The sequence below is a fragment of the Protopterus annectens genome, chromosome 6.part0, assembly GCF_019279795.1.
Source record: "Protopterus annectens isolate FY-2018-M chromosome 6.part0, PAN1.0, whole genome shotgun sequence".
Classification (NCBI taxonomy): Eukaryota; Metazoa; Chordata; order Ceratodontiformes; family Protopteridae; genus Protopterus; species Protopterus annectens.
Window position 1 is genome coordinate 77307859 of NC_056737.1, and position 14049 is coordinate 77321907.

The 14049-nt window shown below is 39.7% G+C and overlaps 1 protein-coding gene across 1 annotated transcript in view; it reads left to right on the forward strand.

Moving 5' to 3' along the window:
- TTC8 (tetratricopeptide repeat domain 8) overlaps positions 1–14049 on the forward strand; it is a gene marked incomplete in the record, with an annotated part of 1400571 nt that overhangs the window by 403224 nt on the left and 983298 nt on the right. Inside the window, 1 exon segment of the mRNA XM_044073859.1 lies at positions 2610–2720. Coding sequence (XP_043929794.1) covers positions 2610–2720 — 111 coding nt within the window.

The following is a 14049-nucleotide window of genomic DNA, read 5'->3' on the forward strand; positions in this document are numbered from 1 at the left end:
AGGCCAGAAGCATTCACCACAGGTTTCCTCACTGGATGGATCTTCTCACACAGGACAAGGGGTTTCTTCCACATCTGTCCACTCTTCACTTGACAGTTTGGGTGATAAGAATTGAATACACTTTTGACACCATTTCTCTGAACATGTGCTTAAGGTTCTGCAGGAGGGCCAGGCCAGGAAATCCAATACCAGAAAGTCATGTATATCCAACTGGAAGAGATTTTCTGTTTAGTGTTTTAAACTTCACCAGGATCCCCCCTTTGTGTGTGTGTGTGGGGGGGGGGGGTCCCTTTGGTTTTCTCTTACTTGTGTGAACTGATCTATGCTGGCTTGGCATATTCCTCTGTTAAAGCTCACTTGACAAAAATATCTGCTTGTCTGCTTTTGACTTCACCATTGGCCTCTCGTTTTGAGGTTAAACAATTTCTGAAAGGAATCCTTCACATAAGGTCTCCAAAAAGCCCACCCCTCCTTCTTGGAACCTTAATTCTGTTTTTGAAAAATTGACCCAGGCTCCTTTTGGGCTTGCTGCTGCTGCTTGCCTGCAACATTGCACCTGGAAGACTATTCTTTTGGGTGTTCTAACGTCCGCCAAGAGAGTTTCTGAACACCAAGCTTTGGTGGTGGTTTCTTCTGTTTTTATTTGTCATAAGGACAGGGTGTCTGCGTAGTAAATCCTTCTTTTATGCTCAAGGTGGTTAGTGAGTTGTCCCTTAATCAGTCTATCCAGTTTCCTTCCTTTTTTCCTTCTCCACAGTCTGCTAGTAAGAAGATTATACACACCTTGGATCTTCATAAACAGCTCCGGTATTATTTAGATAAGACAAAGGTTACACATAAATCTTAGCAACGTTTTGTTTCTTTTCATGCCAAAATATTGGGTTCCAGAGCGAGGGTGGGTTTTGCTAAGGCTGTCCTTCATGGGTTGTATGAGGATTCCTCCCTTCACTACGTTACAAGTTGGATATCTTTTCCAGAGCCAGGGTGGGTTTTACCAAAGCTGTCCTTCATGGGTTTGTGGAGGGTTCCTCCCTTCATAACACTAAAAGTTTGGTGTCATTTCTAGGGCCAGGACTGGTTTTGATGAAGCTATCCTTTATGGGTTTGTGGGGGGTCCTCCCTTCACTACATTATAAGTTGGAAGTCGTTTCCAGATGCAGGGCAGGTTTTACCAAGGCTGTCCTTCATGGGTTTGGGGAGGGTTCCTCTTCCCATTCCTTACAGTACCTTTTGTAGTCTCCCATAGGCTCAGAATAGTGCAACAGTGATAAGGAAGGACATAGTACAGTTGTTTAAAATCTTACCGTAACAGTAGATTTCCCACTTATCACAGCTGAAGTATTCAGTCCCTCCCGCCCTTCTTCCTTTTTTTTCTCCTTTTTTTCTTTTGGGAACATTTGCCTAGCTGAGTGTTTTTTGCCCTTCTCCCTAGGTATCTTCTTTTTTTCCTGGATGTATGTCTTCACTTTTCTTCTGGGATAGCTCTTGTTCTCTTGGGGCCCTTCAGTTCTGAGTATGGAGCATCTGTATGTCACCTTCATACCCGACACTGACACGGGGAGTATACTTCTGATGTACAACACTGGTAAGAATTACAGGCTTTAGTGTACTGATTGGATGTAGGGCTGTCCTTGGCAGGAGGTCCCTTCTGTTATGAATACTACAACAGTGAAAGGAGGGACATGTACTGTTATTCTACGATTTTAGACCGTTGTACTTTCCTTCTCCTACCAAGCCAGCTTCAGAATGCTAGTTATATCTAGGTCACTGTCTGCACAAGTTAGATCCCAGTCTACACATTTATACCAGTGCAACAGTTGTCATAACCATACTTACCTCCTTGTTGTGATATTATTTTATTTTGTCTTTTAAAGAACAACCACATGCTGGAGCTGAGAGCTGCTGTAATTTAATGTCTTCTGGTACCTCGGCTATACAAGCCTTCACAGGAATGAATTCACAACATACAGCAGTACTTTTTTATAAGAGCATCAATTACACAATTAATCAATTAACTATTTTTAAGAAAATATTTAAAGAACCATGATACATTACATTTCCATACATTCAACTTTATAAACTCAAATTCATTTCTAAATTCATGCCCCTAGGAGCAAGTGTACCAAAATTCAGTATAAATCTACTTTCCAAGTTTAATAACTTTTGAACATAATTACCACCAATTGCACAATCAGGTTTAACTAATACAATTTTGTATTTTCCCTATTTGTTGATTAAAAACTCTCAGGCTGGTATCTCAGGTTGGTAGCTTATGTTAGTCTTGGCACTTTTTGTGAAAAGCTGTACTGGTAAGCAGTGACATATAGAAAGATATCAGTAAATGTGGAGATTTAAAATTACTGGGCAGCATGTTTTGAACATTAAACAGGAGCTATCAAACACCCTGGGTATGAGGATTAATTGTTTACTCAAGCCGGACTAATAAATGTAATGTATTATTTGAAATACATTGCCTCATTTAGGTCTTGCTAAAGCATTAGGAGTTTGTTTATATTTCATATTTCCTGTTTCTGAAGTTAATCTTGTATTCACTGCTGTTAATTTCTTTCATTGTTGTTTTCTTGTTTATCCCCCTTTCTTCCCAACAGGTTTATGTGCGTCTGGATCAGCCTTTGACAGCCCTTACTATTTTCAAGCAAGGACTTGAGCGGTTTCCAGGAGAAGTGACATTACTCACAGGAATAGCTAGAATTCATGAGGTTAGTGTGTGTGTGTGTGTGTGTGTGTGTGTGTGTGTGTGTGTGTGTGTGTGTTTGTGTGTTTGTGTGTGCGTGTGTGAGAGACAATGAAATTGAATGTGCCCCAGAGCAAATAGGCTGTCTGTCCTTGTCTTTTCCATCACTTCTTTCTGCTCTAATTGTAAAATGCCCAATTTATGCTTTCTGAGTTATTTTCATGTCTGTCTTGATGCATATACTGCTGCCAGTTCTACTGAGTCTTTAATATATTCTATACCCCCTTTATGAAGAATTGCTTTTCTGTGGTAACTATTTGAAATGTCAGGACCACTAGAGCAAGTTTCTAGACACGGAGACTGAATGACCGAAAAATGGACTTACATATACTAAGTCTGAGATGGCCATTTCCAGGAATATTCCCTTTTCTCCAAGGTATGGCATTCTCTGAGTTGGTATATATAAATTTATAGGGTATGGGATGCAGGGGGGCTTGCTTATGAGTTTCTAATTTATTTATTTTTTTGCTTTTCCTACGAGCTGGGCATGCATATTGAGGTTCTTTGTTTTCTTCATGACTTTTTTTAAGTGCTGCATCACTGATCCTGTTTAATTGGTCTGTCCAATCTGACAGTTGGGCTACTAAGCTTGTGCTCTGACCTGATCTGGCCATTAGGTAGTGCTCTAGTGCCTTGAGCTCCTACAAACTATCCCATAATCCCTTCTCAGTCTCCTATTCAGAACTAGTTTGCCTCCATCACAGTTGGCTGTTGAGGCCACAGTGACAGCTAAATGCTTGTCATTTTTTCTGTTTCAACAGTTTTAAAATATGTATTTATATTTTGCCTTAGTTTAACAGGACAGTCTGACTGGGTAGAAAGCTATCCCTTTTCAGCAGAGGCCTGGGGAGAAAAGCTCCATAAAGATTTCAACATTATGTAAAGATCATAGAAAACAGAGGTATACAAGTATTACCACAAAGGCAGCTAACCTAGTACTTGCCTATGTTCCTGCAATCCTACTCTTTTTTTAAATGTTGTATATTTGTTTATCATTCATTAATATAAACATCTTATAATGAGTTATGAATCTTTTCCAGGGGGGAAAAAGCACAGAAAAAAGTACATAAAGAACATAGTAAACAGAGATATGCAAGTAATCAACAGACATACAACATTTGAACATGTTGTCATTAATTAATGGCAACAGTTTCTAAAGAGCTATGGAACATATTTTGAAATGAACTTGGTAGACTGAGAGGAAAAGAGGAAAATGAAATATTAGTTTTAAGTGATGAGACAGAAAAGTTTTAGGATAGGTAGAAGCAAGAAATGGGAGAGGTGGGGGACATTGAGGAGATTCTGGAACATTAACTAAGGGTTACGTGCCCGGAAAGAAAAGGCGAAAGTAAAAGATAGGGATAGGACATTATCATCCAAGAGCTGTGCATGTACAGAGTCAGATATCCCTTAGGATATTGTCTTGTTTGTGCCTTAAGAGTTGGTGTTTGTTGTGTGAGAGGAAGGGGGGTCCAGATTTTGACCAGGAAAGAGGAGTACAAAGAGTCATCAGCTAAGTTGTTAGATTTTGTAACAGTTAGTAACATTTTGTCAGTAGATCTCCACTGTCTACTTGTGTTATAAAGTTGGAAAATATTTTTCAAACTAGTCTACCTTTTTGCATAATAGGTACGTTTTTTGGAAGTGACTCCTTGGGAAAGTATAAGTTAATACCTTAGTTCTAACAACTGAATTTTTTGTAAGGCCATATAGTGATATATTTGATACAGATAGACAGACAGACAAATATCCAGAACTTATTTGAAAGAATCCTGTGTTGGTTTGTGAGATTTATTTTTATCATTGTTTGTAGGAAGAAAGGGATAGCTTGTAAACAAGATTTACTTTGAGTTTTATTTTGTTTTACCTTTAATTTTCAATGTTTGTTGTTAGAAAGGGATAGGCTTTAGACTGGCAAATTCTAGCCATCCAAAGGGGCCTGGTCAGCTATAAATTCACACAGATTGCAGAGAGGACAATCCATAGTTTATCTGAAACAATCCTGTGTTGGTTTCTGATTTACTGATCTTTACTGTTAAAACAAGGTGCGAATGTGAGCAATGTAAAGGAAATCCAACAAAGTGCAAATAGAACACATTTAGGAAGGGACGTCTATATTGTCCGTAAAGATCACTCAACGACTGTTAAACAACTATGACAACTTTAGAATTCTGGATACAAGTATTCAGTAATCTGAGGATTCAGAGTTTATAGAAGAAACTAAAAAAAAAAAGATAGGAAGAAGTTAACAACAAATAACAGGAAAGAGAAAGAAACTGATTAATGTCTGTAAAGCAAAGAGAATACATACTAAAAAGGACAGGGCTTTGTTATGTAACACACACATTACATGAACGAAAACATTATGTTAGAAAACCTTCAGTCTAAAGAAAAAGACATCATTTTTCCAAAAGAAAGTAGAAAAAAGAGAGAAGAGGCAGGAGAAAAGAAACAAATCAAAACTGAACTTGGAAGGGTTAAAGAACGTTACTGTAAGAAAAAGGAGAAAGACATATACTGAGAAAATGGCTCAAGCTTTGGATGTATAAAGTCATCTAGATGAGAATTGTATGCTTGCAAATGTAATAAGCAATGAAAACAGTGGGTTTAATAAGATTAATGGTGATGAAGATTATTCCTTTGTAACAGCTGATAGAACAGATATTGCTGAATTAGAAGATGGAGAATCTTCATTTCTGGTCAGATATGATAAACTTGTAATTGGAGATTCAGCTATTAAAGGAACTGATACTTACATTTGCAGAAAAGATAATGACCATTGAATAGTGTTGTGCAAAAATACGGGATGTGGCAAAGGCCTTAGGAAGAATAGTGTTTTATTCATGTTGGTACAAATGATCTGATCCACAAGGACTCTCTGGCTGATAATAGGGAACTTACAGGCAGAGGCAACTGCCAACATACCATATCATAGTTTGTACATGTGTTCAGACTTATTTTTCACAAATCACATAGAGAAAGGAGAGTCAGGTCAGCTTGAATGAAAAGATACTTTGGGTAAATACCTTCATGAAAAAATGTGCTGTTCAAAAAAAATGGAAATATGTAGAGAGTATCCAAGCTTAATTTTAGGCACATATGTATTTAGACAGGTTGTTGTGTGCACTTGTCAAGATCAGGGAAGATAATTTTTGCGCTAGATATTTTGCAATATTTGATAGCACAGGATTTTTGCCCGGTCAAAAGTTTTAACATTTCTCAGATGACAACATTTGATGCATCTGTGATGGTTGTTAATGCTATGAGTATTGGCAATAGTTTTGTTATTGGAAAATTTGCTTTGTTCCCACATGATTGATGTTGTTGTTTGTGAAACAGGGTTAAAGAACAATGACTGGAAGCCAGTTCTTTCAGAATGTAAATGTTTTTACTGTAACAGACATTCGACCAAAAAAGCAGGTGGAGTTGTTATAATGGGGTTTAAAGATTACTGCCAATCATGAGTGGAACATAGTAAACAAAAAAAATCAGGTGGAGATGTTATGATGGGAAGTAAAGATGTTTATGAAACCTGTGACTATTACATATTCATTGAGAATATCAATACTGTAAATTGTGTAACTGTGACAATAAAGACAATGCTGAAACATGTAACAGTTGTTGGAGTGTAGAGACCACCAAAGTCATGTGGTGATGACCTAGAGGAATTCATACATTTCTTCCATGAAATACAGGAGGGAAGAATGTAAGTGGGGACTTGGATTTACCAGAATCAGACTGGAATAAATATGGATTCAATAACATTAGTAAGGAAATTATTTTACAACATATGTTAGGGAACAGTTATTGCTTCAGGTTGTCAAAAAGTCTTCTAGGTAACTGAACATACTAGACATTGTGTTCTAAAGAAATTGCTGTTACTTCATGTCAAGTTTTATCACCATTGATGTGTAGTGATCATGGGGTTATAAAAGGTAAAATTATTGCGAGATAATTCTTGCAAACAGAGATCTAAACCAGTGCACAGAAGATTAATAACAGATCATACGCAAGCAAAATAGTCACTATGCAAAGCTAATTGGAGTGATGATTTCAGTGGAAAAATGGCAGAAGGTATGTGGCAAGTTTAGAAAGAGAAGTTGTTTGGATGCAAAAAATAAAAAAAGTGTTTAACATCAGGAGCTATGAACACAATTTCAGGAGGATATTTCCATAATAAAAGATAATTGATTAAGGTGAGAGAAAAAAATATAAGACATGGAAAAGAGGTTGAACTACAACTTTGAAAATTGAAATAAACAAGCTGGACAGATGTAGTAAACATTGTGTGAGACACAACAAGAAAAATTTGCTGAAAATTTATATAAAAATTTACTGTGTTTAGATTCTAAAATTTATTCTCAGATATATTTACAAAATCTTATAGAGAACAATTTGACTCCACAAAGGGGTGCTATATTGTCATAGTAACATCCAGGTAACCTCAGATACTGAAATTAAATTAGATTATATTGAAAAAGATCTATGCAAACAGGACCCAAACAAAGCACAAGGAGGAGTCAGAATTAATAATAATGACCTGAGAACACTTTGGCATGAACTTACAGTACCATTATACCTGTTATTCACTAGCCCGTATAAATATTGGGAGATTCCTCAAGATAGATTTAATAAATGCATCTCTCCAGTCTTTAAGGTAATGGGAAGAAGGACAAACCCACGGTCATACAGACCCATAAGTTTACTTTCTTGTGGAAAAATAATGGAGAGTGTTATATTGGATAAATTATTGTCAAAAGTGGAAAGGTTGGGACTTGAAACTATATATCAGCATGCATATGTTGAAAAAAGATCTATTGCCACCTGTAACATGATGTTCTATAACAGTGTAATAGGTATAAATGAAAAACTGTGCTGTGATATAATTTATATCAATTTCACTTCAGTATTTGATAGGGTCAGTTACAAAACACTGAACAATGAATTAGATCAACTAGGTATCTATGTACTCTTTATTATTCTTGATAAGATGGATACCTGCATGGCTTACTAATATGACATGGAGAGTATCATACAGCAACTGAACAGGTGAAAATCGAGGTTATAGTCAGTGTCTCCCACAGGGCTCTCTCCTAGGTCCATACTTGGGTAGATTATATCTTTCAGATTAGTCTTCATCTGAGGTGTTCTACAGTCTATATGCAGATGACTTGAAAATGGGAAACTGATTGCATGTGTTGCAGTTAGGCAATGTCTGCAAAATAACTTAATTGACAGTCTGGGTAGAGAATAATATGCTGATAAATACATAAAAAATTAAGCATATAAAATTCAGGACACCTAAACTGAAAGGTAAATATTTAATATAGCCACAGTAATTGAAACTGTAGATTCATTTAAGGACCTGGTTATATGGGTATTTCAGGCTTTAAGATTTTCTGATCATATCAACCAGTTGGTTATGGATAGTTATAGAACTATAAGTTGTATGAAAAGGTAATCTAAGAAATCAGAAATAATGAAATCATTGTTTGTTTGTTACATTTGACTCAAACATGAGTATGGAATAACCTTATAAGAAAATGAGCATGAGTAAACTGGAAAGACTACAACAGAAATGCACAAAAGGCATCCATTGATTTGAAAATTTAAGTTATTTTGAAAGACTAAAACACGGGAACTTGTACAGTGTCTCATACAGATATTTACTCTGCTAGTAAACCAGCATATAACTGATTTGTTTGCAGTTAAAAGTATTCTTTAGAGTATCCATGCTCCTTTTTCTGTTTAAAACTTTCATTCATACAGCTACTAGCTACACTATTTTAGGCAGAAAACACTATAGAAATGTTTATCACAGCAGAAAAGCAACAGTGAGACACTAAATGAAAGTTTTTAGCAGAAAAAGGAGTAAGGAGACTTTAGAGAATGCTTCTAACTGCAAACAAATCAGTTATTTGATACACTCCTTGGAAGGAAAATCAGAACACTCAGCAGATAGAGATGGCCTGCATCTGTCTCACTTGGGCTTCAGGCTGCTAGCAAAGGCCCTTGCCTCCCCATAATGCCTTTTTTAGGAAAAGTCATGAGGTCGATACTACCAACGTAGAAAAATTTCAACAAAACACAAATTAAAGGTCATGCTGCTAAACGCTGGAAGTCTAAACATGAAACTGCACTCATTGCAAGCAGTGTTAACCCTGGAAGATGCTGACATTTGTGCAGTCACAGAAACCTGGTTCAAAGCTGAGGAGAGCACCCCAGCCTTACCTGGTTACTCATCCTATCGTAAATTCAGACCCCAAACTGTGAGCAGCAAAGCCAAAGGAGGTGGAGTTTCAATATATATCAAAGACACACACCTTCAGGCTGGTGATGCACAGGAGTCACTCCAGGTGCAGTTAACTGTTGACAAGACCCCTATTCAAGTCATAGCTAGCTACATGCCCCCAAATTTGACTCAAGATGCCCACTCCACTTATCTGGACCTCTTCATATCTATCAAGATTCAACCCTTTACCCTGATCCAGGGCGACTTTAACTACCCAACCATAGATTGGAAAAACTACTCATGCCAGAACACGAATGCCCAGAGATTCCTCAATTTTGTCAGTGCAAGTGCCTTGGAATAGCTATGGATACACCGACAAGAGGTTATACTGTCTTGGCCTTGGTATTAACTATCATGAGTAACCACTGCAGCACCTCTACAGTATCATCCTCCCTGGTAAGAGCCGACCATAAAGCTGTCACTTTCGAAGTCACCATCTCCCCTGATCCCCCCTAGCTAGGGTCAAACAAAAAAAACTCTCCAAAGTTAATTACAACCTCCTGAGGGATGGTATAAACAGCTTCACAGCCCTCTCCCCCTCTGTAGGAACTGGCACCAGTGTCCAAATCTGCACCAAAGTACAATACGAGCATTTATATAGCTGCATGGACTCAGGAATACCCGACAGGACAAAATCATCTGCCACAAGGAAGATTAAGCCTGTTTGGTGGACATCTGCAATAAATAAACTATATAACAAAAGGAAAAAAATTGCTGTCCAGGACCAAGAAGGAGCAGGTGCCCAATTGAAAACCATCATTGCTTAGACTGAACAACTAATAAGAGCATTAGTGAAATCCTCTAAAACCAACTTCGAGTCCAAATTGGCCACATCTACTTGAGACAATCATAAGGCCTTCTTCACATATGTCCGCAATCTCAAAGGAAGCACTCAGATCTGTTCAGCACTGGTGGTTCATATGTTCATAGGTAGGTACTAGGCTATTGGCCCTAGAGCCTATATAAGCCTAGCCAAAAGGTACCCTGGCTTTCACCACCCAAGAAAATTATTTTCCTGTGCCACTGTCAAGCAGAGCCACAGAAGTGATCCCCGGGGTGAATTTCCTATCTCCCATACAATCATCAAGATTTTTCTTGAAGAGTGCTAATGAGGAGCTTTGTTTGATATAGATAAGTAGTTTGTTGCAGAGTATGGGAAGTGTGTGGGACAGGAATCTATCCCTCCAACATGTTCTGTTTATTGTGGTGACAAGGTTTAGGTCCCTAGAGCGTATAGCTCGTAGGGATTGGGATTTCTTTAATTGGAGCATGTCTAAAAGTTCTGGGTTTGACATAGCTTTGTGTGTTAGGCAGAGATCGTCTCTGAGTAGGCGATATGCGACGGAGTAAAGCTGCAATTTTTTGGGACGGTCTGCGTAGGGCATCTGTTTGAGGCCAGTAATCCTCTTTGTGAGGTATTTTTGCGGCCTTTCCAGTTGTTGTAGATGTCTTGTGAGGTACATACCAAAAGGGGCATTGTACACTATAATGAGTGATGAGTAGAGGGGAACAATGACCTCTTTTTTCCTGGATGAGAAACCTTTTGTGTTGAGGTGTGCCACATAGAAGGATTTCCTGACTATTGTGGCGATGTGATTATCAAAGGAGAGACTACTGTCCACCTGTGTCCCAAGGTCTCTTATCACACTTTCGGTGTTAAGTAGACTACTGCCTATGTGGTAGTTCATGGGTACAGAGTTTTTACCAAAAGGGATGACAATGCACTTTTTGGCATTGAGCTTGAGGCCATGGCTTTGACACCAGGCATCTGTCTCAGCGAGGCCCTTTTGTAGGATGTCCACATCTTTTGGAGTTTTGATTATGGCTCCTAGTTTGCAGTCATCTGCGAACTTCATTAGCCAAAGACTTTCTGTGTTACCCTGTACTTCAGAGAAGTGGATACCAAACAGGAGAGGACCCAGGACTGAACCCTGTGTACTCCACTTCTCACTGATCTGAAGTTGGATTTGGAGTCGGCTACTTTCACAGTGTGGGTACTATCAGTGAGCCAGTTGGCAGCCCATCTTGTGACATATGGATTTATACCTAGTTTAGTGAGTTTATCTATAATTCCAGAGTGGGGGATGGTGTTGAAAGCCTTGTTGAGATCTAGATAGGCTGTGTGAACCACCTTACCCTCATCTACGGCTTTGGTGACTGCTTCAAAGAAGTCTATCAGGTTTAAAAGACATGATCTGCCTTTTACAAACCTGAACTAGGTGGGGTCCTGAGTTTGGAGATTACCAATGTCATTGTTTACAAGTTCCATAGCCTTGCAGACCAGGCTAGTTAGGCTAATGGAGCGGTAGTTTCTGGGGTCTGTGGTATCTCTGCCTTTGTGGGCTGGGATAACCGTCGCTGCGCGCCATTCATTGGGCACATAGCCTGAGGTGAGGCTATGATTGAACATGGTACTTAACTTAAAGTTAGCATTGAACCTATCTGCCAGGATGTTGGCAATATCAGTTGGTTCTGTATATTTAGTGCCATTGTGCTGTAACTCGGATCTGACAACAGATCTGAGTGTTGCCATTGAGATTCTTGACATAGCTATAGAATGCTTTGTGGTTGTCTTTAGAGTCAGTGGCAATTTTATTTTCGTAACTAGCTTTGGAGGATTTTATGAGGGATCTCAGCTTCTTACTGAGGCTGACCAGGGAGTTTCTCCAATCATGGGATTTTACTCTTTTTTTAAAACAGTTTCTTTCTTCTGTTGTAGAGTTTGTTTATGTCAGGGCACCACCAGATTGGCTTCCTTTTTTTGGAGGATAGCATCTTGGTTCTGTTAGGGATTGCATGACCAATGCACTCGTGTAAGTGCTTATAAAATGTATTTGTGTAGGATTCAGCAGTTATACCTCTATTGTCCGTCAGCATGGGTGTCGTGAAGTTTGCCACTTCTGTCTTAAGAAGCGTGAAGTTGGCTTTGGAGAATTTTTTTACTGTGGTTTCCCTAATGGGGGTGGGGGAGGGATGTGGATGTCTAGGGTGATTAGCTTGTGGTCGGATCTGACCAATGAGGAATTGATCTCTGGTGTGGAGCACGTTGGTGGTAACCAGGTCTAGGATATTGCTGCCCCTGGTGTGGGGGTGTGGGTAAGTTGATCCAAGGCATTGGAATTTATGAATTCCAGAAAACATTAAGCAAAAGAGTTGGTACATGAGTAGTTTTCCCAGTTAATGGTGGGGTAGTTGAAATCGCCCATTATTAGGTTGTACCCTAATATTTTCCATTGTATCAAGAAATGAGGAGTGGGAATCCTGGGGCATGGTGGGGGATCTGTAGCAAGCTACAATTTGGATTGCAGTCTTGTCCAGAGGTAGTTGCACTTGGATAATCTCGGATGTATTATGCTGAGTAACTAGCCTGGTGGTGTGGATATCCTTAATGAATATGGACATGTCTCTGCCTTTAGTGTTTCGGTCCAGGTTAGGTGGCTGAAAGGTGTGGTATGAATTATAGCCTGGTAATGCAGGGGTACTCTCTGGAGCCTTGAACCAGGTCTCTGTCACTGCACAGATGTCGATGTTCTCCATTTTAAGGAGTGCCTCGAGTGAGTGCATTTTGATGTTTAGACTTCTAGAATTGAGTAGCAATACCCTCAGATTCTTCTTGCTTGTACCTGGTACAGTGGTCAAGGACACCACATACACAAATGCTGTAGATACAGCCAACCTACTGGCTGACAGATTCAGCAAAAACTTTACCCCTCTGGCCCCCCGTCAGTAAATTAGGACATCCCCATACCTGACATCCTCCCCTTATCTCTAGGGAACAGGTCATCACTGCCCTCTCAAAGGCAAAAAATACAGTCTCCATGGGCCCTGATAACATCCCTGGCTGCAAGCTACATGAACTCAGGCATGAACTTGCAACACCATTAGGCACCCGATTCAGCCAAAACCTGAGTACCGGCTTTGTCCCAGTTTAGTGGAGGACAGCCACTGTCATCCCATTACACAAAGGTGGAGCGCCCACCGTTCCACAAAATTGTAGACCCATCAGCCTAACTAGCCTGATCCGCAAGTCCATGGAATGGATAATCATGGACCTCATTAACAGGGACATTGGCAACCTCCGAACACTCAACCCCACACAGTTTGGCTTTGTCAAGGGGAGGTCATGTCTGTTAAATCTGATCAACTTCTTTGAGATAGTCACCAAAGCCATGGATGAGGTTAAGACTATGCACACTGCCTACCTTGACCTGGCCAAAGCCTTTGACACTCTTCCCCTCTCTGGCATAATAGATAAACTCTCTCAACTAGGCATCAATCCATATGTTACCAGATGGGTAGCAAACTGGCTCACTGATAGAACCCACCTAATCAAAATAGGGAAAGCCACCTCAAGCAGTAGACCTGTAACGAGCGACTTACCCCAGGGATCAGTCTTGGGGTTTTTGTTATTCAGAATATATTTCTCTGAGGTGCAGGCCAATACCAGTGGGCTATGGCTGAGCAAGTTTGCAGATGACTGCAAGCTGGGCACTGTCATCTATTCCAAAATGATGCGGACGTCCTCCAAGATGGTCTCACCCAAAAAAATGACTGGTGCCAGAAACCTGGCCTCAAGTTGAATACCAAAAAATGCATCATCATCCCCTTTGGGTGAGAGTGACATCCCCACATATTATCACATTAATAGTAATGTCTTAAGCACGCAGTCATTCGTGAAGGATTTGGGCACCCAGGTTGATAGCAGCCTGACTTTTGACCACCATGTTGCCTCCATTGTACGGAAAGCTTTCTACATGGCCCACCTCATAAGTAATGGTATGTCATCCAGGGACAAGGAGGTCATAACATCCCTGTAGTCTTCCATTATAAGGCCAGTTATTGAGTACAATGCTCTCTTCAGTGTGTACCTCGCAAAGCACATGCAGCAGCTGGAGAGACCACAGAGGTTCCTCACCAGGAAAATCCACGCCCTCAAACATCTACCTTACACAGATAGGCTAAAAGTCCTATCCCCCTTCTCAGTTTCATGCAGACTCTTCAG